The following is a 22,641-nucleotide window of genomic DNA, read 5'->3' on the forward strand; positions in this document are numbered from 1 at the left end:
ACACCACACACACACGCACACACATACACACTCTCTCTCATGACCTCTAAGAACATGGCTTTGGCATTCTGTAAACATGGCCACTTTGTCTTCTGCACAAACCCTGCCCTGGAGGGTCCTACAGAGCAATGCCACCAGTGCCAGGTGAGGGGTGCAAGCGATGAGTACAGTGGCCAGGGGGGCCAAGGGAGCCAGGGGAGGCAGGGGGACCGGGGAGCCAGGGGAGCCAGGCGGGAGTCAGGTTAGGCCCAGCTGGCCCTGGCGGTTAGGCCTGCTCAGTTTCCTGGGTGCAGAGCCGGGCCTGGTGCTGCCTACGAGGGGCTTTGTCTGTTCCTGCCCGGGACCTCCACTAGATGGGAATTCCTGCAATTTCCCCTTGGAAGCAGAGATACTGGCAGTGCCAGATCAGATATTGGGGTTGGTCCTGGCAGCGGGGAACCCAGGGAAACCCTGGTGAGTCAGTGCTCCTGATGTTGGGACCAGCCAGCGCCTCATCACCACCCCTTGCTGTGCCCCCAAAGCCTCCTGAGCAAGGAGATGGGGGCTGGGTGGGTCTCTGCCAGATGCAGATGGGCCCACTGAGGCAGAGGAGGGGGTGCTGGGAACAAACTGGCCCTCGGCTCAGCCTGACCCAGGGTCACTTCACAGAACTTAGGGCCTCGAGTAGGGTCTGGGAGGGGTTGCACAGGATGAGCCTGTGGGGGCTACTAGTGTGTCCTGGGGCTTCTCCCTCTGAGGCCTTGGGTGGTCAGCCCTGAGCCTCAGCAAATTCCAGATTCTACACGCACATGTGTCACCTTCACAAGTGCTTCAACTTCTGGGTTGCTGGAGGGGCCTCACTCTTTGGTGCATGCCCATGACCTCAATTGGAACCCCTCTTGGGCATTTCCAACCATGCCATCAACAGCAGCAGTAATCACAACCAACCTTATGCTTCTTCTGGGCCCCTCCCTCCGTGTTTGCATTGAAACCGCCCAGATGACCTTGTGGGAAAAGAAAGCTTTGCCCTAGGTTTGAGGTGAGGCCAGTCATAACCTCATTAATTAATTAACGAATCACTTAATTAAACTAACGAACCCTCGGGGCCAACTCTGGGCCAGGGCACTGTGCCCAGGGCTGGGGATTCCAAAGAGAAGGAAACAGACATGGCTTTGTCTCCCTGGAGCTCACAGTCCAGTGGAGGAGGAAATAACCAAAAAAGTCATAGAAATAGGTATAAATTCACAACCTGGAGAAGGAAGGAGGTATGACCCAGAAAAGAGATGCAGAAGTGAATCCAGGAGGGCTTTCTGGAGGAGGTGGCAGCTGAACCTAGAGGTGAATTTAGTTGGGAAAGAGGGAGTGAGGCCTAGGCAGCCATGACCCCCATGGTGGCAGACAGCTGCATAAGGGTCTCTCTCCTGGCATCCGTGTTTACCCATGCCTGGGCATCCTACCCCCATCATCCTTTAACCCCCTGAGGGCCTTGGCTGGGTCCCAGAAATTCCCAGGAGGGTGCCCAGAGAAGACCACGGGCACTCTCATCACCCTCACCCTGGCTCATTTCCGAAAAGGCTGCAAGAAGGGTGTTGGAGGGTCTCCTGGAGGCTGCCAAGGGCATTTGCTCATGGAGCCCACGTCTCTCCCAGATCCCGGTGGCTGTGATCGGTCATTCCAGCTTCGTGCTGGCTGCAGGTGGATGATGCCCAGCTGGCTGCCGATGACTTCTGCACCAAGTGAGGCTGGGTCTCTGGAGCTGCCCCAGGAACTGGACAAGCTGACCCTGGCCGGAGCCAACCTGGAGATGCAGATTGAGAACCTCAAGGAGGACCTGGTCTACCTGAAGAAGAACCATGAGGAGGTGAGGTCAGCTCAGGGAACGCAGCAGAAATTCACCTGGAAGCAAGCGAGGCTGGGGCCCAGAACCTCCCTGGGCCAGGCCATGTTTTCAGTCCAGTTCCCATCTCTTATGGATGCCCAGCCCTGACCCTCAGAGGACCCTGAGTGAGGCCTGGAGGAGCCTCTCTTCCCAAATAGACTTCATTTGTCCCTTGAGGCTCAGCTCACTGAAGTTAACTAACTAATGAGTAAGTCAGTGTAAGAACACACAATGCTAATTATTATAATTAATTATAATAGTGATAGTCATGAAAACAAGGAACTTCTGCCCAGCACTGCAAATGGCTCAGAGCCATTATCTCAGCTGATACTGCAGGTGGGAGACAGATACTCTTTCCTCCTTTTGACCCGTGAAGAAACTGAGGCTCAGAGAGGTTAAGGGATTTATCTACGGCTGCACAGGGACCCTCCTTCAGGTCTGCTGGACTCGTATCCACTCCACCTCTCTGCCCCTCTCCTGCCTCTCCTTTCCGGAAGGCCCTAGGTCCCGGGGACTCCAAGGCTCAACCCAAGGATAGCGAGCCAAGGTTCTGCCAGGGCAGCCAGGAGGCCTTACATGCCCTGTCCTGTGGCTTCCTTCTCTGCCGAGCTCCGTGCTGCTCTGAGCTGGGGGAGCCTACTGCCCGAGAAGCGGGACACCCGGAAGGGGTTTCCCCCTGGCTTTGAGGCTGGTTATACTATTGCTTTCCTCCAGCAGATTAACATTTGCTAACGGGGCCTGGTGCGGTGACACCAGTGTTGCTTTCTGCATGCCTGTGCTGTGGGGTTGGTGGTGGGGGCAAGGTCAGGGCAGTGAGTGAGGTCGTCCGTGGTCATCCTCCGCCGTGCTCGGGGGTTGTCATCTCTCGGGGCTTAGCACTTGTTGGGGATGGGTGAAGTCCAGTCCCGAGTCACGGTGTGTGTTGGGGGAGGTTGCTGATACTTATAGCCCTGTATGTTTGAGAAGTGACAGCATCCACCTCCACCTTCAGGGTGAGGAGCTGTTGGCCTATCTGTGTCTGTCTGTCTGTCTGTCTGTCATCTGTACCTGTCTCCTCGAGGTAGAGAAGGCAGGTCCCAGGGTCTTTCCTCAGGATGGCCTTGGGTGAGCTCCTGCTGTACTCTCTGCCCAGGAAATGAACGCCCTTTGAGGTCAGGTGCACGAGGATGTCAGTGTGAAGATGGACACTGTGCCTGGAGTGAACCTGAGCTGCATCCTGAATGAGATGTGTGACCAGGACAAGAAATTGGTGGAGAAGAGCTGCAAGGATGCCGAGGGCTGGTTCTTCAGCGTGGTGGGTGGCCGTGTGTAAGCAGGTGTGCACACGTGTGGGCACATGTGCTGCATGCTGGTGCAGCTGGAACACTGGCAGATCCACAGGCCGTCCCAGTTGGAAGGACTTTTGGAAACCAGTTGGACCAGCCCCTCATGTTTTAGATGTAAAATGTGAGGCTCAGAGAGGACTCAAGCTCACACAGCCCTTCACTGTGGCCTGTGAAATAGATCCAGGTCTCTACAAGCCTGGTCTTGGGTTTCCACCACAGCTGTTTACAAGATGTGTGTGTTTGAATACATATGCATACCCTTGGCAAGCACAGGCTAAGTGTCTCCGGTGTCCTAGGGACAGCAACAGGCACAAAAGAATAACACCCAGTGCCTGTCTTTGAGGTGCTGCAGTTCGGTGGGAGTAAGAAATGCAAATGACCGCAGAGCAGGCTGAGTTCCTCCAAGTTCCAGTGTGGGTGCAGGGGGTCTCTGTGCGCAGGTGCCTTTGGGGCCCCATAGAGGCCTGGGAAGGGCTAGGGGATGGTTCTGGGAAGTGAGGGTTCGGAGCAGCCCCTTTCCTGTGCCCCACTTCTGAAAGCCTCCTTACTCCCCTGTGGCCCACTCTGTCTTCCAGAGAGAGGGGCTGAACTGCGAGGTGGCCACCAACACAGAGGCCCCACAGAGCGGTAGGACAGAGATATGGAGCTCTACAGCTCTGTGCAGAACCTGAACTGTCCCAGCTCAGCCAGGTAGGGCCTCTGTCCCCTCCCCACCCTGTAGCTGTCACCCCAGGGTGAGCCCAGCCTTGTAGACCCCAGCTTGGAGAACCAGAGTCCCCACCCAGCCTGTCCCTTCACACTCAGTGGCTGGGTGCATTGCCGCCCCACTGTGCCGGCAGCACCCACAGCCCCGTACAGTAGGGGCTCCTCTCTAGTGCTCTGCCGTGGGGAAGGGTCCCAGGTCCATCTCATCGCACTACCTATCTCTTGGCCCACAGAAAGCATCGCTGGAGGGCAGCCTGGTGGAGACGGAGGTGTGTTACGGGACCCAGCTGGCCCAGTTGCAGGGGCTCATCAGAAGCATGGAGTAGCAGCTGTGCGAGCTCTGCTGTGACACGAGGACCACGAGCACCAGGTCCTTCTGGATGTGAAGACATGGCTGGAGTAGGAGGTCGCCGCCTACCGCCGCTTGCTGGAGGTTGAGGACGCCCAGTGAGTGTGCACCTGGGTACCTGCTGGGGTAGGCTGGGGGCCCGCTTCGCCCAGGGAGAAGTTGGTGTCTGAGCACCAGCGAAGTCCAGGAGGTGTGAACGTGGGAACCTGTGGGGGTTTGCAGGAGGTGAAACTGAGGATGCAGGCTGGAGTCTGACTGAGGAGCCTTGAATGCCAAGTTAAAGCGTCTGGACTAGATCACGTAGGCAATGGGGAGCCATGGAGGGATTTGGAGCAGAGGAAGGGAAGGAACATCAAGATATTTTAGAACATTCACTCCGGCTGCAGAGGGAGAAATGGATCAGAGGGGTCAGGCTGGGGCCAGAGAGATGCATCGGGGGCTGGAGCAGGGAGCCTGGCCAGAGAAGTCCTGCGTGGGGGGCAGGGGAAGGAAGGTGGTGCATGCAGAAGAGAGGTTATAGCTCGAAACAGCAGGACTGCATGCCTGGATCTTGGGGTGAGCGTGGCTCACAGTCAGGACTCAGTTTGTGTCGGTGAACACATGAAGGAGTGGGCATTGATGGCCCTGGGTTTCTGGTTCTGATGACTGTGTGAGTGGTGATACCATCAGCCCCAGGGTGAGGAGCGAGGTGGGCGGTGGTCGGGTTTGCAGTCGGGAAGGGTGGTCAGGCCTCCCGTTGACAGTGTTCTGGAGTCTCCATGCTTAGTCACACGTTGCAGCTTTTTGCTCCCCGAAAATGGTGAAGTCCATCTATAGTCTCACCACAGTGTCTCCTGCTTTAATTGGGTTTATTTGTTGGGTCCTCTGGGATATGGAAAAGCCACTTGCTCTGCTTCTCCTTGTAAATTCCTGGTGAGTAGTCACACAGTGCTGCCGGGCCTACGCTGTGCTGTTTCTTTTTCTTCTTCCCGCTGCGCGGGGCCCCTGCCCTTTCATTCCTGGGCCTGTGCTGATTTCTGTGCATTCCTAGCTGCCATTTTTCACCAATTTGGGGGAACCTCCTCTGCCAGGGCCTGCTTCTCCCCAGCAGTGCTTGCAGGGGCCTGGGCTGGCTGGCATCCCCGGGCTGATGGGTGCTCCTCTCCCTGCAGGCTGGCCACTCAGTACTCCTTGTCCCTGGCCTCACAGCCTACCCGGGAAGGTAAGAAGCTGCCCTGTCCTGCTGTGTGGACCCCAAGGCAGGGGAGAGGCTGAGGACCCTTCTGTGTGTGAGACTGGGGGGAACACAGACTGGGGGACAGGTAGGGGGAAGAGCTCCTGCCTGATGTTCCCTGCGACCCCCCGCCTCCATCGCCTGCAGCCACAGTGACCAGCCACCAGCTGTGCCATCGTGGTGGAAGTCCAGGTTGGAGAGGTGGCCTCCTTCTGTGAGCAGATCCAACTCTCCACCACCGAGGCCCCTTTCTGCCTGTGACAGCCCCACCTCACGGGCCACAGCACAGCCTTCAGCTCCAGCTCCAGCATGATGCTGCCATGCCCCGAGTGTCCGACTGGGCCCCAGTCCATGGCCTGTGGTCTTTCTGTATCTGCTTCCTGTAGCCCCACACTGAGGAGGCCTCCTGGGTTTGTCCAGTGCCTGCTATTAAAGCTTTGCCCCAAGTTCAATGCCTCGTGTGATCTGGTCTATTCATTGGTTTGGGGCAGTGTGGGCTGAGGGACTGGGGGAGGTGGAGAATTTACTGAGTGTTTGGGTATCGGCTTGTCACCTGCCAATCTGTGCTGCCCACTCCATCCAGGCCTGGGACTCCTGGGAAGATGAGACGGGAGGAGGCGGAAGGATTAAGGGTGGAGGGATGGGACAGCCCCTTGTATTGGGAAAAGTTTCTAAGAATCAGCCCCTGAGTCCCTGTCACCTGTGGCTGGTCCCTGGGACGGCCACACAGACTTTCCAAGGACCACGCCTGTTGGGGAGCACTCCCTGCCTCAGCCCGGGGCGCGTTCGAGAGCAGAAAGAGAGGGGCTCGGTGGGGAGGGACTTCTGAAGGAGTGGTCCAGGGCCTTGATGAGTGAGAGGGGGTGGCAGCGACGCAGCCAGCCCAGGAAACCAGACCGGCTCTGCCCAGCCCGGGTGTGTGTGTGGGGTGGGGTGGCCGCTGTGCGTGTATGCGTGGGGGGCGTCCTGTTTGTTTTGGTGGCTTGGCAGCCACTGGGCTATTGAGGAATCTCTTTCAGCTGCTGGCGGGGCTGTCTGGGCCTGTCTGGGAAGTAGAAGCCATCGGCAGTCTGAAATATGACCACATTCCACCCAGCGGGCCTGGAGGGACCCTGGGACCCAGGGCCGGGCTTGGGGTGGTGGGCAGGGAAGGGTGGGGCTGTGGGGTGGGGCACATGGCACACCTGAGGAGCCACATTTTGGGGAGCCTGGAGTGGGGAGGGGGCTGGCTGGGGTCTCAGTAAAAGCCTCTTCTTGGGCAATATACTTTAGGTTTCCTGTGGGCTGAGACCTGAGATAAATGCCCCTCACCTGACCCTGAGGTCTCTTGGGGTACAGAAGGGTGAGGGGAGTGGAAGGGGGCATCCCCCTCTCAGTTGGTTTAGATCCTGTCTTAGCACTGCCCACCATTTCCCCATCCTATAGCTGAGCCCCTGTTTACCCACCCCAGCCCTGGGGTGTAAACCTGGGGAAAGGTCTACATGAGGAGACTGGGTTAGCAAGGGCTTCTCGGGATGGGGCAGGGTCAGAAGCTGACTGGATGGAACTCTAGCCCCTAGAGTGCTTTTCTGAAGGGGCCATTGTGGACACTGCACCCCTCTGAAGCCCCAATTTCTTTATCTGCGACGTGGGTTGGTCTCCGAGGCTTGATGGCATTTCTGTGCTGTGAGGTGGGCCTGGTGGGTTTGGGCTCCGTTTCCAAGGCAGGATAGGCTCTCAGTCCCCTCTGTCTCTTCAGCACCCAGCCCCGGGCCAGCACCGTGGGTGGAGCAGTGTGGGGTGAAAGACAGCAACTTCAGGGGGGTCACCTGACACTGCAACCCATTTCCCCACCAGACAGGGTTGAGGCGGGCCGGGCTGGGGTGGTGGCTGCCTGGGAGGGCCTGGGGACGGTGACGTCCTGCCTTCTGCTCTTCTCCGTATTAGGTCATGGGAAAGCATAGCTGGAGGGCCCGCCTGAATCACAGGTGACGGGCCTGAGACCAGAGGCACGCACACACACACGCACGGCACCCAGCATGAGGATTTGGAGAAATGAGGCAAATTCCTGATGATGGGCGGGGAGGGGGCCCCCAGCCACCTGGAAGCTGGCAGGTGGCCAGTGGTGATGAAAGCCCAGGGGAATGGAAACAGAGGAGCAAGCCTGTTGTAATCGCTACGCCCACTTGGTGGCCTATAAAGGAAGCGGGCAAACCCCGGCAGCCCTACACACCTTGGGGCCCCTCTCCTCTCCAGCCCTTCTCCTGTGTGCCTGCCTCCTGCCGCTGCCACCATGACCACCACCATCCGCCAGTTCACCTCCTCCAGCTCCATCAAGGGCTCCTCCGGCCTGGGGGGCGGCTCATCCCGCACCTCCTGCCGGCTGTCTGGCGGCCTGGGTGCCGGCTCCTGCAGGCTGGGATCTGCTGGAGGCCTGGGCAGCACCCTCGGAGGTAGCAGCTACTCCAGCTGCTACAGCTTTGGTTCTGGCGGTGGCTATGGCAGCAGCTTTGGGGGTGTTGATGGGCTGCTGGCCGGAGGTGAGAAGGCCACCATGCAGAACCTCAATGACCGCCTGGCCTCCTACCTGGACAAGGTGCGCGCCCTGGAGGAGGCCAACACTGAACTGGAGGTGAAGATCCGTGATTGGTACCAGAGGCAGGCCCCGGGGCCCGCCCGTGACTACAGCCAGTACCACAGGACAATCGAGGAGCTGCAGAACAAGGTAAGGCCTGCTGGTGGGAGGGGTCTCCGGGGGGCATGACTTCTTCCCCCCAATTCCTGCCCTGGCCAAAGGCCTGGAGTCCAGCCACAGGGCCTCAGGGAGCCAAGGGTGGTTTGGCTGTGGCTTCGCTTCTGGGAACCTGCCTTGGGGCCCCTGTGTGGCCCACATCCCCCTTTTCTGAGGGCAGCAGGCTGAGTCACGAACAAACAGGCCTCGTGGAGCCCCTTGGAGCCTCAGTTTCTCCCTCGTGGAGCTCCTCCACCTGGAGAGGTTGTAGGATGAGGCAGGAGGATGCAGAGGGAGGGCTGGGGCCCTGGGCTGCTGGATGCGTGGTGTCTTGCTCCTTTGGAGCAGGGGTCAGCAGGAGGGGGTTTTGGGTGATGTGGAGTGGAGGTGTCTGAGTGAGCTCCTGATAGCACCTGCTGCGGGGGGAGGTCCCTGTGGGGCGGGACCTCAGGGTGGGGAAGGCCTCTGATGTGCCTTATTTGGGGATTTTTCTGGCTGCTTCTTTCCTCCTGCTGGCCCTTAAGACGGGCTCAGCAAACCCCAGGGGGCGGGGCTGCTGGCTGGAGCCCAGGGTTAGGGATTAGGAGGGATCCTGACTTCTGATCTGGAACCACTCTTTGGTGAGGGCTCCTTTAGCCTCCTTTTGGGGAAGCCTGTCAGGGGCACCCTCTAGCTGGCTGTGAAACGAGGGGATTGCCCACATCCCCTCCCTTGTTCTAGAATTCTGGGACAGCTTCTGCCTGGGGACATTTTCCCATTCTTTTCTGGTTGCCTCATACTCCCAGCCAGCTGTCTCTTCTCCTTTAAGGCTGAGCCTGGCATGGGGGTCTGGTGGGGGAGGCAGGTACTGAGTAGCGGGGGAAGAAGAGGCACCTTTCAGCCCTTCAGACTCCTGCTTGCCCCTCCTCTGCCAATAATACAGCACAGGGCAAGGAAGGGACTGGGAGGGAAGAGAGGCCCCCAGGCAGGAAGATCTGCTCAGAATGCTGGTGTGGGCTCAGCCACCCCCATCCAATGACCTGACTACTCTCCCATCTCCTCAGATCCTCACAGCCACCGTGGACAATGCCAACATCCTGTTGCAGATCGACAATGCCCGTCTGGCTGCTGATGACTTCCGCACCAAGTGAGTCCTGGCCAGTGGGCTTGGGCAGCCCGGGCCAGCTCAGGGAGGATCTCGGGGTATCCCTCCTGACCCCAGGACTCCTCGGTTGCTTGTGGCAAGGCCCAGGAGCTCAGGGTGGGGCAGTCCTAGGAGCCCCACTCCTTAGTCCAGGATGCAGGGAAGGCAGCCAGTTCTGAAGGTTGCTGGGCTTAGGCAGGGAATAGAAGAGAGGGAGGGGAGGTGGGAGGCGTAGAGAAGTAAGGAAGCTGGTGGGCGTGGGATCTGGCCCTGTGATGGTCCCCGGGCCCCAGGACTGGAATTTGTTTCCACTCGACCTTCTCATCAGCCCTTCCAACCCCTTAGAGTCCTAGCAAAATGAAGGCAGGTGAGCAGCCAGGACCTGGACCTGCAGGTCCAAGCAGCCTGGGCTGAAGTCTCTGATTCCCACGGCAGGTTTGAGACCGAGCAGGCCCTGCGCCTGAGCGTGGAGGCCGACATCAATGGCCTGCGCAGGGTGCTGGATGAGCTGACCCTGGCCAGAGCCGACCTGGAGATGCAGATTGAGAACCTCAAGGAGGAGCTGGCCTACCTGAAGAAGAACCACGAGGAGGTGAGGTGGCTGGGGCAGAAGGTCAAAGAGGCTGAGGAGTGGGTGGCAGAGCCCTGGGGCTGGGCCATGGCTGAGGCTGTGGGAGAGAGCAGAGCAGGCGCATGGGATTAGTCACCTTAGAGGGCTTCCCTGTCTGCAGAGCCCTGATCCTTGGGGTCCAGCGTGCAGGGTAGACTCCTCTTTGTACTACACGGCTTCTCTGTACCCAAGGAACCTCCTAGGGGCCCTCAGAGGCTCCCTCTACCTGCCCTGGCCTACCTCACGAGGGCAGGGGATAAGTAAGGAAGTCTCCTTCTTGTTCCATTTCAAACTCTCAAAGCTGAACATCTACAGAGAAGCTTGGAAATTAGAGTGGAAATTTTTGGGGCCGAGGTCTAATAATTAGATTTTAGTTTGGAGAGCCCTTGGTCTAATGGGGGAGATAGAGTCTGATGGTGGAGATAATACTGAGCAGATGAATAAAAATCATTTAGAGGGTCAGATAGAGCAGAGGGAGAACAAAGGAGGGGTCCTGGTGGGGAGTGGGGTCCCCTTGTGGGGAAGGCTTGGGAGTGAGAGGTCAGGATGGGTGCAGATGTGCACACCCACATCCCGTTTTTCCATAGGAGATGAACGCCCTGCGAGGCCAGGTGGGCGGTGAGATCAATGTGGAGATGGACGCTGCCCCAGGTGTGGACCTGAGCCGCATCCTGAACGAGATGCGTGACCAGTATGAGAAGATGGCAGAGAAGAACCGCAAGGATGCCGAGGATTGGTTCTTCAGCAAGGTGGGGGCTGCTGCAGGCCAGAGGTCTCTCTTAGGGGCTGGGGCTCGGGGGCCTTAGCACTGACAGTAAGCCACGGCCAGGTGTCTTGGAGGTGCCCCCTCCTCAGTAAGCTACATGGATCACAGGATCACCCGCTGCATCAATGGACCTGGAGCTGAGCTCAAGCTGGGATCTGGGGGGTGGCGGGGAGATAGGGAGCCCCCACAGAATAAAGGCAGAGGGTAAAGACCCTGGGAGTCCCCACCTTTCCCTCAAGAAGTCAGGAACTAGCACCAAGAGCCAGGCTACATGTTCTGGCTGGTTCTCAAGTTTCCGGTTTGTGCCTCCCACACGCAGGGATTAACCATAAAAAGTTAACATTTCAAATGGCATGTTTCTGGGCTTTGGGATGTGGGAAGCTGGTGAGAAGGCACCACTCTCTCCACAGTTAGATTTAGGAGGAGGCCTGACTCGGGAGAGGGATCTAGGCTCACACTGCCCTGTCCTGTGTCCCGTCTGCAGACAGAGGAGCTGAACCGCGAGGTGGCCACCAACAGCGAGCTAGTGCAGAGCGGCAAGAGCGAGATCTCGGAGCTCCGGCGCACCATGCAGGCCTTGGAGATCGAGCTGCAGTCCCAGCTCAGCATGGTAGGAACAGTCCTGTGCATGGGGGTGGGCCCAGAAGAGGGCACTGGCCACCCTCACTGACCCCTGGTCTTCCTGCCCTCCTGCAGAAAGCATCCCTGGAGGGCAGCCTGGCGGAGACAGAGAACCGCTACTGCGTGCAGCTGTCCCAGATCCAGGGACTCATCGGCAGCGTGGAGGAACAGCTGGCCCAGCTTCGCTGCGAGATGGAGCAGCAGAACCAGGAGTACAAGATCCTGCTGGACGTGAAGACGCGGCTGGAGCAGGAGATCGCCACCTACCGCCGCCTGCTGGAGGGCGAGGATGCCCAGTGAGTGGGGGCGCCTGGGTCAGGGCTGGGGGCCTCTTGGCAGGGGTGGGGCTCTCAGACCCACATCTAATTTCCTCTTTTTTTTTTTTTTTTATTTCAGCCTGACTCAGTACAAGAAAGAACGTAAGCATCTTGGTGGCTGAGACCCTGGGGACTGGGTGCATGGGACAGGCAGCCCACCTGCACATTGCTGGGGCAGGGTCCCCAGGAGCTCCAGGAGTTGATGGCTGTCCCTCAGCAGGGGTGGGAGAAGTGATCCATTAGCACTGAGGATTGATACTCAGGAAAAGATCAAACGAGAGAGACACTGTCTGGTCTGATGGGGGTGGAGTAGGAAACTGGTCCTTACCTTGGAGATCCTAGTCTGATGGAGGAGACAGGTCCCAGCTCTGGAGATTGTCATCTGGTGGGAAGACAGGAACATGGTCTCATGATCTTTGCTCTTGACAACTTTCGGATGAGCAAAAGCAGTCCTATCTCTGGGGACTCTGGCCTGATGGGAGATAGGGACATGGTCCTTGTCCTCCAAATTCCAGTCTGAGGGAGAAGATATGATCCTAGCCCCAGGGTTCCTAGTCTAATGGAGGAGATAGGGGCCTGGCTTTTGTCTTGGCGATCCCAGTCTGATGGGGGAGATAGGAGCAAATCTATGTCCTGGAGACTGCAGAGAAATAGAGATGGATTGCATGGAGTCTACATGGCTCCTCCCTGGCAGGACACACTGGGTCAGAATCAAATAACCCATCTGGGGAGGCAAGACTCACACAGGGCCACCGGCAGAGGGATGGGATGGAAGGGAGGCGGTGGCAGGGACAGAAGGGATGTGTGTGTAGTGTGACCTCGAAGTGCCAGTGGAGGCACTCACAGCACCTGGGGGAGGATGAGGGAGAGAGCCGGCTCCTGTCCATGAGGGCTATTGGGCTAGCGAGGGTCTCCTGGTCCCTACCCACTTTCAAGCGCCTTCTTCTCCTGCAGCGGTGACCACCCGTCAGGTGCGTACCATTGTGGAAGAGGTCCAGGATGGCAAGGTCATCTCCTCCCGCGAGCAGGTCCACCAGACCACTCGCTGAGGACTCAGCTCCCCCGGCCAGCCCCCCAGGAGGCAGGGAGGCAGCCGCCCCATCTGCCCCGAAGTCTCTGGCCTCTCCAGCCTCATCCCCCTGCTTCAGTCCCTTCCCCATGCTTCTCTGCCTGATGACAATAAAGCTTGTTGACTCAGCTATGAAATGTGTTCTTGTTCTGGCCCCTGAAGTGGGCACTAGGGACAAAAGGGTGAAATGGGAAGGAGTGAGGGTGAGGGGAGATGGTGCTTAGATACCCACTGTTGTTGACTGGCAGGTCAGGGGTCAGCTTAGACCAGCATAAAGAGTAAGTCTGGGGAGAGTTTGGAGGGTGTGCTCGAATCTCCCAAGGGCTGAAGATTTTCAGGAGGTGGTCCAGGCTGTGCTAGACCTAGGATGGAGTCGGTGTATCAGGTGTGGTCCTAGGTGGCCTCTGCTTGCCCTGTGAGTAGCTCTGTGACCTCCGGAAGTCAGGCAGTCACTTCTCCTCACTGAGTCTTGCTTTCTCATCCATAAATGGATGGGAAGATCTCAGGTATGGGAGCCTGAATCCTCAGAGATGACTCACTCAATCAGTTTGCTCCTCCCAGTCCTGCGGGCTGTGCCCTCCCCCTAGATGGGGCAGGAGGTGGGCAAGGGCTGGGATAAGCACAAAGGGAGGGTGGGTGGGGAAGGCAGCCTGGGTGGTTGGGTCCCAGACTCCTGTGTGAGTCTCAGGAAATCCCCAAGAGGGGCTCCCATTGCCTCTGCCCTGGGAATGTGAGCGGGAGGCTGGTGTTTGCAGGGAAGGCTGCGGACCCCCGGCAGGTGTGGGAGAAAGGATGGGGCCTCTCTCAGGAATGTTTCCTCACGTGGTCAGCTGTTGCTCAGGATGGGGAAGGGGCAGAGCGGGGGGCACTGCAGATGGGGTGGCTGTGCCCAGGGAGCAGTGCCACTCTCCCTGGCGGTCTGGACCCTCTTTGGTTCCCCACTAGGGACAGGGGTGGCATGAGGGAGGGTAGAAACTGCCTCCTAGGAAAAGGAGGCGGAACAGTCCTGCTCCAGCCACTCCTGGCACCCTCTGAGCACCAGCCCCAGCTCTTGCTGTTGGCAGCAAACGTGGCTGTGGGGAACAGTCTGTGGGAGGTGAGCCTGACACCTGGAAATCTTCCTTCTAGTAAATCCGGAAACTGCCAGGCAGGACAGCCTGCTTTCCTGGTTTTCTTCAAACAGGGGGTTAGTAGGAGGAGGGTGCCTCCACCTCATCACTGCTGGACCTGGGGTGTCATCAGACCAGGGTCCCCAAACACTCTCTCTCTCCTGGTGCCTGGAGGCCCGAGGAGAATGGGAGTGGCCAGAGCCCTCTGAGCCTGGGTTGGTGGGGATTCGGGACTGGCAGAGGCCAGGGATGGGGGTGGGTACTGACCACTGGAGTATGGGCGACTTTGGGCTGGTCACAGGCCCTTCCTGGACTTCGGAGCTACGACATCCCGGGAGAGTGTTTCTCTCTGCAGGGGAGATGGCTGCCTGGAGTCGGGGACTTGCGCCTGCAGCAGCATCTGCACGACTCAAAGCAAGGGCAGGCTCTGCTCCGTCAGAGGCTGACGTCTCCCTGCTGTCTGGCAGCAAATGTGGCGCCATGGAGGGAAGGAGGGAGGCACTGTTTGCACCAGGCCCCCACCACACATCCTGCCACAACCAGAAGAACCAGCCCTGGGCTGCAGATGGCTCATTCTGGAGGGTGACTTCATTTATCTGAATAGTCCCAGGAAACAGGGAGGATCTGGGGGAAGGCGCCTCGTTGTGTGGATGGGGACACTGAGGCTCCAAGGAGCAGTGACTCAGCCCTTGTCCTGGAGCCTGGGGGGTCAATAATGGAGACAGGCATGGGAGGGGAGTGGGCCCGGCTTCCATGCTGGGAAGAGGAGCCGAGCCCCACCTCCTGCCCCACCTCAGGCTCCAGGCAGGGCTCTCTCTCCCTCTTGTAGATCCTGGGGTCCACAATTACCGATGGCGCGAGTGAGGAGGGGTCAGAGTGTGGGGAGGACCAGAGACAGCCCCAGACTGTGCCCCTCTGCTGGGGAAGAAGCCCCTCTTCACAAAGTGGGGCTGTGACAGCCCTACCTTCAGAAGGGGGGCATCAAATGTGCAGGAGGGGAGAGGATCCCCGGAGCTGGGCCTGGCACCCACAGATTTCCCCAGATCCTGGGAGCCGCCACAGGGGCAGAGCTTGGGCCTGGACATTTGTTCTCCCCCAGGGACCCTGCTCCCTGTTTCTCTGCAGCGCCCCAGCACCCCATCGTGACCTGACATTAGTGTATTGGGATTGTCTTTACCACCTTCTTCCCCAGAAGACTATGTCTCCAGGGCTTCTCTGTCTTGATCTTTGAGTCTGAGTGTCCAGCACAGTGCCAGGCACTTAGTAGGTGCTTTATAAACACCTGCTGATAAACATAACTCTAGCCACCAGCCTTTGCCAGGCGCTTTATTTATTTGACCTCTAATCTCCTAATATGCCATTTCCCAGAGAAGGAAACTGAGACTCAGAGGGGCTGAATGTCCTGCCCAAGCTTTCGCCCTTGCTTGCCCCGATTCCAGGCTGCTCTGTCCTGGCTCAGTGGGGCTCTACTTTTCCTTCCTCCTGCCCTGAAGCCTGTGGCTCTGGCTTGTCCAGCCGGGGCTGGGGGCCCTGCAGCAGCCCCCTCTCTCCCCTCAGCTTCTCTGCCCTCCTCTCAACCCTCTAAGCTGCCTCCTGCCTGCCCAGCCTGAGCTGGCTGGGGAGCTTGTAAAACAGCCCCACCAGCAGGCTTGTCCTGAGCGGTACTGATGCGGGAGTCGGAGAAGGGCTGCGAATCTTCATGGGGACTCTGAGGATCTGTCTGGTTGGAGAATCACTGCAAGTCAAGGCGTGGTATTGGCCAATGGTGTTTCCCGGCCGCCTCAGGTATGCCATGATCTCATGCCTCATGCTTGACATGGGCAGGACGAAGGAGGGAAGGAGGAGGCAGGGCACGGGGAGGAATCCTCTGCCTGGAGGATGCCCACTGGGCTTCTCTGTGCTCACCAGGCTTAGTGGTCCTGGCTTTTGGTCACCTTGGGGCAGAGGTGCAGAGGAAACACCTCTTCCTCCTCTGTCAGCTCAGATCTTCTGAGGCCCTGCTGGTGCCTCTCTCTGCTAGGACCCTTCCAGAGGTCAATGCCAGGAGGGCAGCTCCCTCCTCTACTGATGAGGCTCAGGGGGGCAATGCCTACCCCAGTTGCCTCCTGTGGTGTGGGCGTGGCAGGCAAGCCCAGCACCCCAGGGCTCCTGGCCAGGTTCTATATTTTCCACTGTTAGTTTTCCCTCCAGGGTCAAATGATAAGTTCTTCGAAGGTCAGAGACTATGTCACCATCTCCCTCTTCACTCCCAGCCCCCGAGAGCTGTGCACAGGGCAGGTGCGTGATTTATGGAGTTGGCTGAGCGGTTTGGCGCGTTGGTCAGCAACTTCCTGCAGCTTCTCAGCCCAGGCAGATCCCCAGGCCTGCAGTGCTGGGCTTGTGTGTAATCCCACCCTGACACCTCCTGGAATGGGGAACTTGGCGGGGGGCAGTGTGCCAGTGAGAAAGCGGTGTGTGTGCGCGCACACACCATGGGGGCAGGGAGTGAAGAGTTCGCAGACTCCGCTGCGAGAGTCGGTATGAACCCTGGCTTGGGAGGTGGAGCTGGCTTGAGTCTCTGCTCTCTCACTTTTGGGCTGCTTTACCTGGATAAGGATTTTGCCCTCTCCGTTTGGGGTAATGATAGCCTTTGGTGACCTTGAAGACCATTTTTAGTTCTGAGGGTGATGGGTCTGTGGTTGGACTGGAACTCCACGCCCACCCTGACATCTGAACACTGAGGTTTTTGTCCAAGATTCTGGGGTCCCCTTTGCCCCTCTTTGGGGTGGGGGTGGGGAGTGTCGGGTTCCCTCTCCCAGGTTTGGCTCTGAAGGCATGTGCATCCGTTCTGCTCTTACCTCTGGGGTGAGTGGCCAGGGGAGATGTAGCAGTGACAAAACGCTGGTTCTGCTGAGACAAGGAATTACCTGCCTCACTGGAGCTCAGGCAGAGGCAGGCCGTCTCTGGGCTCCTCACCTCAACGGAGGCACTGCAGAGCAAGGCCAGTGGCCAGCACCAAGGGACACCCCACAGCACCCCGAGGAGGCCCCGTCTTGGTGCTCCCTCATCCTTCCAGGCCTTGGTGTTGGACCAGGCTCTCAGGCCAAGGCCACACCCACTGTGGGCAGACCTTGTGCCAGTGACCATGGGGAGGTGGGTGAGAGTCGGGTATACTGGCCCCGCCTGCAGGCATGGTGGGAGCCTGGAGAGGGCCAGAGCTCTGGGTTCTGGTTGCAGCTCTGCAGCTTAAAGCAGAGTGACTTTGAGTGAATCTCCGCCTGTCTCTGGTTTCCCCTCTGTTCCCTCTGATCAAGAAAATGATGTAAATTTGAGATGCACAGAGAGAGGGCTCAGGGTGATGGAACTGGCTTAGGCAAGGAGACCAGGCAGGCAGGTTCACATCTCAGCTTCCAGTGACTGGTGTCTTGGAAAGCCCACTTACCCTCCCCGAATCCCAGCTCCTTCACCTGAGAACTGGTGTCAGGAATAACGCCCCCCTCATCCTCACTCACAGAACTGTACAGCACACACCAGGCTCTCCGTGCATGCCTGAGTGTGCCCATGACGAGTGCTCTCCCCCAGCTCAGCTGGATGAATGGAGCTGCCAGGCCCAGTCTGGGATCTGTGGACATGGGAAAGAGAACTGCTGGGAATGGATCCCCAGCCAGTCCTGTTTCTACAGGGTCGGGGACTCTGAGGTCCATGGCGGAGTCAGGGGTCACACCTGGCTACGGTGGCAGGACGGGCTCCCTCCCATCAGCCTGCAGGTGGGGTGCCTGTGATTAGGAGAGGGCGGTAGAGGAGTGGAGGAGCTAGGTGTGGGGCTGTGGTGTTCTTCAGCTGGGAGTGTGGGGGGTGCAGGGTCCCACGTAGGGGTGTGGGAGGGTGCCAGTGTGTAGAGGTGAGTGTGAGGAGCAGGTGGCTGAAGGGGCAGGATGGGGAGGCTGAGGGGCAGGGCTGGTCCTCAGGGAAGGGCCGGTGGGGTCCTGCGCGCATGTTTCTTTGTGGCTAGTGGTGTGTCATCCCCTTGAGAAAACTGAGGACCAAGGGGTTATAGGACCGGCCTGTGCTATGCAGCTGGTAAGGGCAGAGCAGGGACTTGGTGCCACCTGTCTGGCTCCATGGCCGGTGCTGTTTGTATGGTACACACACTTCTGGAGATCCCAGGGGCTCCAGGCAGCCTCCAGAACTGGAATTACATCCAACAAGGGAAAGACAGTCATAGGATTTTTAGAACCAGAAGGGACTCTGCAGTCACCCAGTCTAGCCTTGTCACCACCGAGGGGAAACAGGCCCAGAGATGGGAGGTGGGGAGCCTCAGGCCACACAGCAAGCAGAGTGAAGGCACGAACTCTGCCCCTGCCCAGAGTGGGACATGTAGGATCCCCACAACTGCTCCCCAAGACAGCCCGGGATGGCATCACTGAGGTCTCTTTCAGCCAAGGCTGTCACTGTGGGGCAGGGAGTTCTTCTGAAGGGCTGACTCACTGCCTGGGGACGCAGCTGCCACAAAGCCACCTGTGCCAAGGCCCCACTGGCCCTGAGGGCTCCAGGAACGGGAGCCTGATTCCCGGCTGCCTAGCCTGAGTCACCACCTACTTGCATTTGTGTGTTTTTCTCTCAGCCCCACACCCCCAAAGCTGGGTGGGAACTCCGAGCCGGCACACAGTGGAGTTGATCCTGGGCTGAATAATCCAGAGTGAGGAGTAGGACGGGACCGGGAGTGATGAAATCTGGAGGGGAACCCGGAGTCAGCAGTTAGGAGAGCCCCGCCTTCCCCAGGTGCATATAAAGGTCTCTGGGATTGGAGGCAGCCACAGCACACTCTCAGCCTTCCTGAGCACCTTCCTTTCTTTCAGCCAACTGCTCGCTCGCTCACCTCCCTCCTCGGCACCATGACCACCTGCAGCCGCCAGTTCACCTCCTCCAGCTCCATGAAGGGCTCCTGCGGCATCGGGGGCGGCATCGGGGGCGGCTCCAGCCGCATCTCCTCCGTCCTGGCCGGAGGGTCCTGCCGCGCCCCCAGCACCTACGGCGGGGGCCTGTCTGTCTCCTCCTCCCGCTTCTCCTCTGGGGGAGCCTGCGGGCTGGGGGGCGGCTATGGCGGTGGCTTCAGCAGCAGCAGCAGCTTTGGTAGTGGCTTCGGGGGAGGATATGGTGCTGGCTTCGGTGGTGGCTTGGGTGGTGGCTTGGGTGGTGGCTTTGGTGGTGTCTTTGCTGGTGGTGATGGGCTTCTGGTGGGCAGTGAGAAGGTGACCATGCAGAACCTCAACGACCGCCTGGCCTCCTACCTGGACAAAGTGCGTGCTCTGGAGGAGGCCAACGCCGACCTGGAGGTGAAGATCCGCGACTGGTACCAGAGGCAGCGGCCCAGTGAGATCAAAGACTACAGCCCCTACTTCAAGACCATCGAGGACCTGAGGAACAAGGTGGGTGACTGGTGTATGGAGCAGAGAGAGAGGCTGGCACTATAGTGGCCCTTGGGATACCTCTTTTTAGCAATTACACTTTACAAACAGGGAGACTGGGCACCTTTGGAGAGTGGCCAGGATCACCCAGGGAAGTGGTGGCAGAGGGTCCTTTTCAGCATCTCTGTGCCCGGGCTGGGGCTGGAACCCTGAATCTCTTATTTCCTGCAAGGGTTCAGCTGCAAGTTCAGCTTCCCTGCCTTGGAACCAGGAAGGGGGTGATTGGGATGGAGTGTGTCCCTACATACCCTGAGCTGGTGGAGAAGGCAGCCCTGCCAGCCAGGAGACTTACAGATTTGGGGAGGTTCCTTTTGCCCCTTTCTGCCTTTCATGCTCAAGTAGTAAAGTCCTTGGCTGACCAGGGCTCCTGTCCTCCATCCCCACTCCAGATCATTGCAGCCACCATTGAGAATGCGCAGCCCATTTTGCAGATTGACAATGCCAGGCTGGCAGCCGATGACTTCAGGACAAAGTGAGCAGCCAACATGGTGGGCTGGGGGCAGAGGGCAAGGGACAAAGAGTGGGGCTCTGTCACTGTGGGGCAGGGAGTTCTGTCCACCCAGCAGGGCCAGCAGACCCCGAGCCTCAGAATCCTCAGGGCTGCAGCTGAGGACCTGACCTCTGTCCTGCCAGGTACGAGCATGAACTGGCCCTGCGGCAGACCGTGGAGGCCGATGTCAATGGCCTGCGCCGGGTGTTGGATGAGCTGACCCTGGCCAGGACTGACCTGGAGATGCAGATCGAAGGCCTGAAGGAGGAGCTGGCCTACCTGAGGAAGAACCATGAGGAGGTGCGGTTGCTGCTGGCTTCCGGGGTGGGAGGCTGGTTTGGTGGGGTTGCCAGATGCACCCAGGGCCAGGAGAGGAGTCTGCTGAGCTGACTGCCTCCTGCCATCCCTTCCCAGGAGATGCTTGCTCTTCGAGGTCAGAGCGGTGGAGATGTGAACGTGGAGATGGATGCCGCACCTGGCGTGGACCTGAGCCGCATCCTGAATGAGATGCGTGACCAGTACGAGCAGATGGCAGAGAAAAACCGCAGAGATGCTGAGGCCTGGTTCCTGAGCAAGGTGGGGCTCGGGCCCTCAGTGAGCCTGCAGCACTTCCCAGCCGGGGGCTTTGGGAGAGCCTCACCTTTCGTTCTGCTTTCCTGTCTCAGACCGAGGAGCTAAACAAAGAAGTGGCCTCCAACAGCGAACTGGTACAGAGCAGCCGCAATGAGGTGACGGAGCTCCGGAGGGTGTTCCAGGGCCTGGAGATTGAGCTGCAGTCCCAGCTCAGCATGGTATGAAGGACCCGGTACAGCAGCAGCCCCCAAGCCACCAGTAATGGCCACCACCCCCTCAACAAGCCACAATCTAGTTCCACCTTTCTTTTCTCAGGATGGGACCAGAGGACTCATGGGACCCATTATATAGACAGAGAAATTAAGCCCTAGAATAGTGGGCTAGCTTTTCTCCATATTGTCTGGCCCGTCAGTACCCCAACTGGGATCAAAATCCAGGCACCTCTCAAAAAGCATGCCCAGAGACCTGGAGGGACAGGAGTGACCACCTCCATTGACTCTTTCTCTCTTTCGCTTGCAGAAAGCATCCCTGGAGAACAGCCTGGAGGAGACCAAAGGCCGTTACTGCATGCAGCTGTCCCAGATCCAGGGACTGATCGGCAGCGTGGAGGAGCAGCTGGCCCAGCTACGTTGTGAGATGGAGCAGCAGAGCCAGGAGTACCAGATCCTGCTGGACGTGAAGACGCGGCTGGAGCAGGAGATCGCCACCTACCGCCGCCTGCTGGAGGGCGAGGACGCCCAGTGAGTCCCAGGCCCCCTAGTTCTGCCTCCCAGACCCTTTAGCCCCCTTGTTGCTCTCAGCACAACTGACTGCCCTGCCTTTTCTCTCCCACAGCCTTTCCTCCCAGCACGCATCTGGCCAATCCTATTCTTCCCGCGAGGGTAAGGCTTCTGAGGCTCCCCCGCACTGCAGCCCCTCTGCCTGTTTCCATGGAGTGGGGGCCAGGCCCTTCTCCTCAGAGCTCCCAGCCCTCCCTTCTCCCTGCCCTGGAGTCTGCTCAGCTCTCAGACTCCTTCTCACCTCCTCTTCTCTCTCCCACAGTCTTCACCTCCTCCTCGTCTTCTTCGAGCCGTCAGACCCGGCCCATCCTCAAGGAGCAGGGCTCATCCAGCTTCAGCCAGGGCCAGAGCTCCTCGAACTGAGCTGCCTCCACCACAGCCTCCTGCCCACCAGCTGGCCTCACCTCCTGAAGGCCCGGGTCAGGACCCTGCTCTCATGGCGCCGTTCCCAGCTGTCTCCCCTGCTCCTCCGCTGGTGGTGGGCTAATAAAGCTGACTTTCTGGTTGATGCAAACCTGTGTGATCTCTGTTCTTGAACTGATGGGAGGGGAGTTGCAGGTGCTCTCCAGAAACCTTCTGGAGCCTCACAGCCTGAGAGATGTGGGAAATGGGACAAATCTCAGAAGATCTTGAAGGGTCTTCCTGGAAGACCTCCATGCTCTGTGGAATTGGGAGGTGGGATGGGAGAGTGTGGGAGTGTCCACACGTGTTGACTGACACCATGGAGGCATGCTACAGAGGTTATTTTATGATATTGTCCTTGCAACCCTGTGAGGTGGGTGTGGTCAGGCCCATTTTGGAACTGACAACCCTCAGAATTCAGAGAGTTTCAGTAACTTGCATAAAATCATGCAGATCATGGCTGGAGCTCAAACTCAGTCCTGTCTGTCTGCAAAGTCCATGCCTTTAACACTACTCTATCTTTTTAGGTATTTCAACCCAAAGACTCCCACACTTGAATCTTAACTCTACCCATGAGCTCCTCCACACCTGCACACAGTTTTCATGTTGGAGGGTGGAAGGGAGTGCTTTCTGCCTTGAGAATGGTGTCCTTGTTAGACCTGAAATCCTCCCTCTCCCAGCCTGCTTCTCCTCACACCCCATCAACTCCTCCTTCCTCATTCCCTTCAGCTGGTGAATTGCGTGCTGATGAACACCCTAGGAAACACCTGCTGCCCCATGGCCGCTGCCATGTTCAGATCTTCTTCCTCTCTCCCTAGACCTGGGCACAGCCTAACTGGGTCCCCTTGAGAGTCAGTCTCATTCACATTCAATTTCTGCTGAATGATTTCCACCAGAATATGGTCAAGATCAAGAACAAGGGTGAGATCAGGACTCCCCTGCTTAACAGCCCATAATGGATCCCATTTCCCTCCAGCACTCAGCCTTCAGTCTAAACCCAACTTGGTGTCCTCCTGCCCCTCCCAGGTCTAAACCCCTGAGTCACCCTACCTGACTGAGATATGGCCCATACCTCTCAGTTGGCGTTCCTTCTTCCTGGATATCTTCCATATTTTAAATATTTAAATTAAAAAAAGTTATGTATGCACAACGTCATAAGACTTTTTTTTTTTTTT

General features: G+C 58.3%; 3 protein-coding genes and 1 long non-coding RNA gene across 5 annotated transcripts in view; all 4 read left to right on the forward strand.

Annotated features, from left to right (window-relative positions):
* Positions 1-4,214, forward strand: part of LOC105553085 (keratin, type I cytoskeletal 42-like) — a 7,170-nt gene extending 2,956 nt beyond the window's left edge. Inside the window, 5 exon segments of the mRNA XM_011999033.1 lie at positions 1,629-1,840; positions 2,991-3,152; positions 3,759-3,810; positions 3,988-4,040; positions 4,122-4,214. Of these exon segments, the coding sequence (XP_011854423.1) occupies positions 1,679-1,840; positions 2,991-3,152; positions 3,759-3,810; positions 3,988-4,040; positions 4,122-4,214 (522 nt within the window). The 5' untranslated portion in view covers positions 1,629-1,678.
* Positions 4,215-4,944: 730 nt separating this feature from the next.
* On the forward strand, positions 4,945-5,902 carry LOC105552978. Its single transcript, XR_001008089.1, has 3 exons — positions 4,945-5,149; positions 5,389-5,438; positions 5,598-5,902. It is a non-coding gene; the product is annotated as an uncharacterized LOC105552978 (long non-coding RNA).
* A 1,475-nt stretch (positions 5,903-7,377) lies between these two features.
* LOC105553024 (keratin, type I cytoskeletal 17) lies at positions 7,378-12,799 on the forward strand. The gene is made up of 8 exons (XM_011998919.1): positions 7,378-8,154; positions 9,204-9,286; positions 9,719-9,875; positions 10,481-10,642; positions 11,144-11,269; positions 11,356-11,576; positions 11,677-11,699; positions 12,552-12,799. Exons 1-8 carry the CDS (start codon positions 7,723-7,725, stop codon positions 12,644-12,646), a joined length of 1,299 nt encoding a protein of 432 aa, XP_011854309.1. The 5' UTR covers positions 7,378-7,722; the 3' UTR covers positions 12,647-12,799.
* Positions 12,800-18,456: 5,657 nt separating this feature from the next.
* LOC105553022 (keratin, type I cytoskeletal 14) overlaps positions 18,457-22,641 on the forward strand; it is a 29,478-nt gene continuing 25,293 nt past the window's right edge. The window contains exons 1-8 of one of the 2 annotated variants that reach the window (XM_011998916.1): positions 18,457-19,183; positions 19,612-19,694; positions 19,856-20,012; positions 20,127-20,288; positions 20,378-20,503; positions 20,805-21,025; positions 21,120-21,166; positions 21,327-21,578. In XM_011998916.1, coding sequence (XP_011854306.1) covers positions 18,650-19,183; positions 19,612-19,694; positions 19,856-20,012; positions 20,127-20,288; positions 20,378-20,503; positions 20,805-21,025; positions 21,120-21,166; positions 21,327-21,427 — 1,431 coding nt within the window. In that variant the 5' untranslated portion in view covers positions 18,457-18,649 and the 3' untranslated portion in view covers positions 21,428-21,578. Of the gene's footprint in view, positions 19,184-19,611; positions 19,695-19,855; positions 20,013-20,126; positions 20,289-20,377; positions 20,504-20,804; positions 21,026-21,119; positions 21,167-21,326; positions 21,579-22,641 lie in introns of those variants that run through there. The other variant, XM_011998915.1, reaches the window with a different exon arrangement.

The sequence above is a fragment of the Mandrillus leucophaeus genome, unplaced genomic scaffold (genome assembly GCF_000951045.1).
Source record: "Mandrillus leucophaeus isolate KB7577 unplaced genomic scaffold, Mleu.le_1.0 Scaffold58, whole genome shotgun sequence".
NCBI lineage: Eukaryota > Metazoa > Chordata > Mammalia > Primates > Cercopithecidae > Mandrillus > Mandrillus leucophaeus.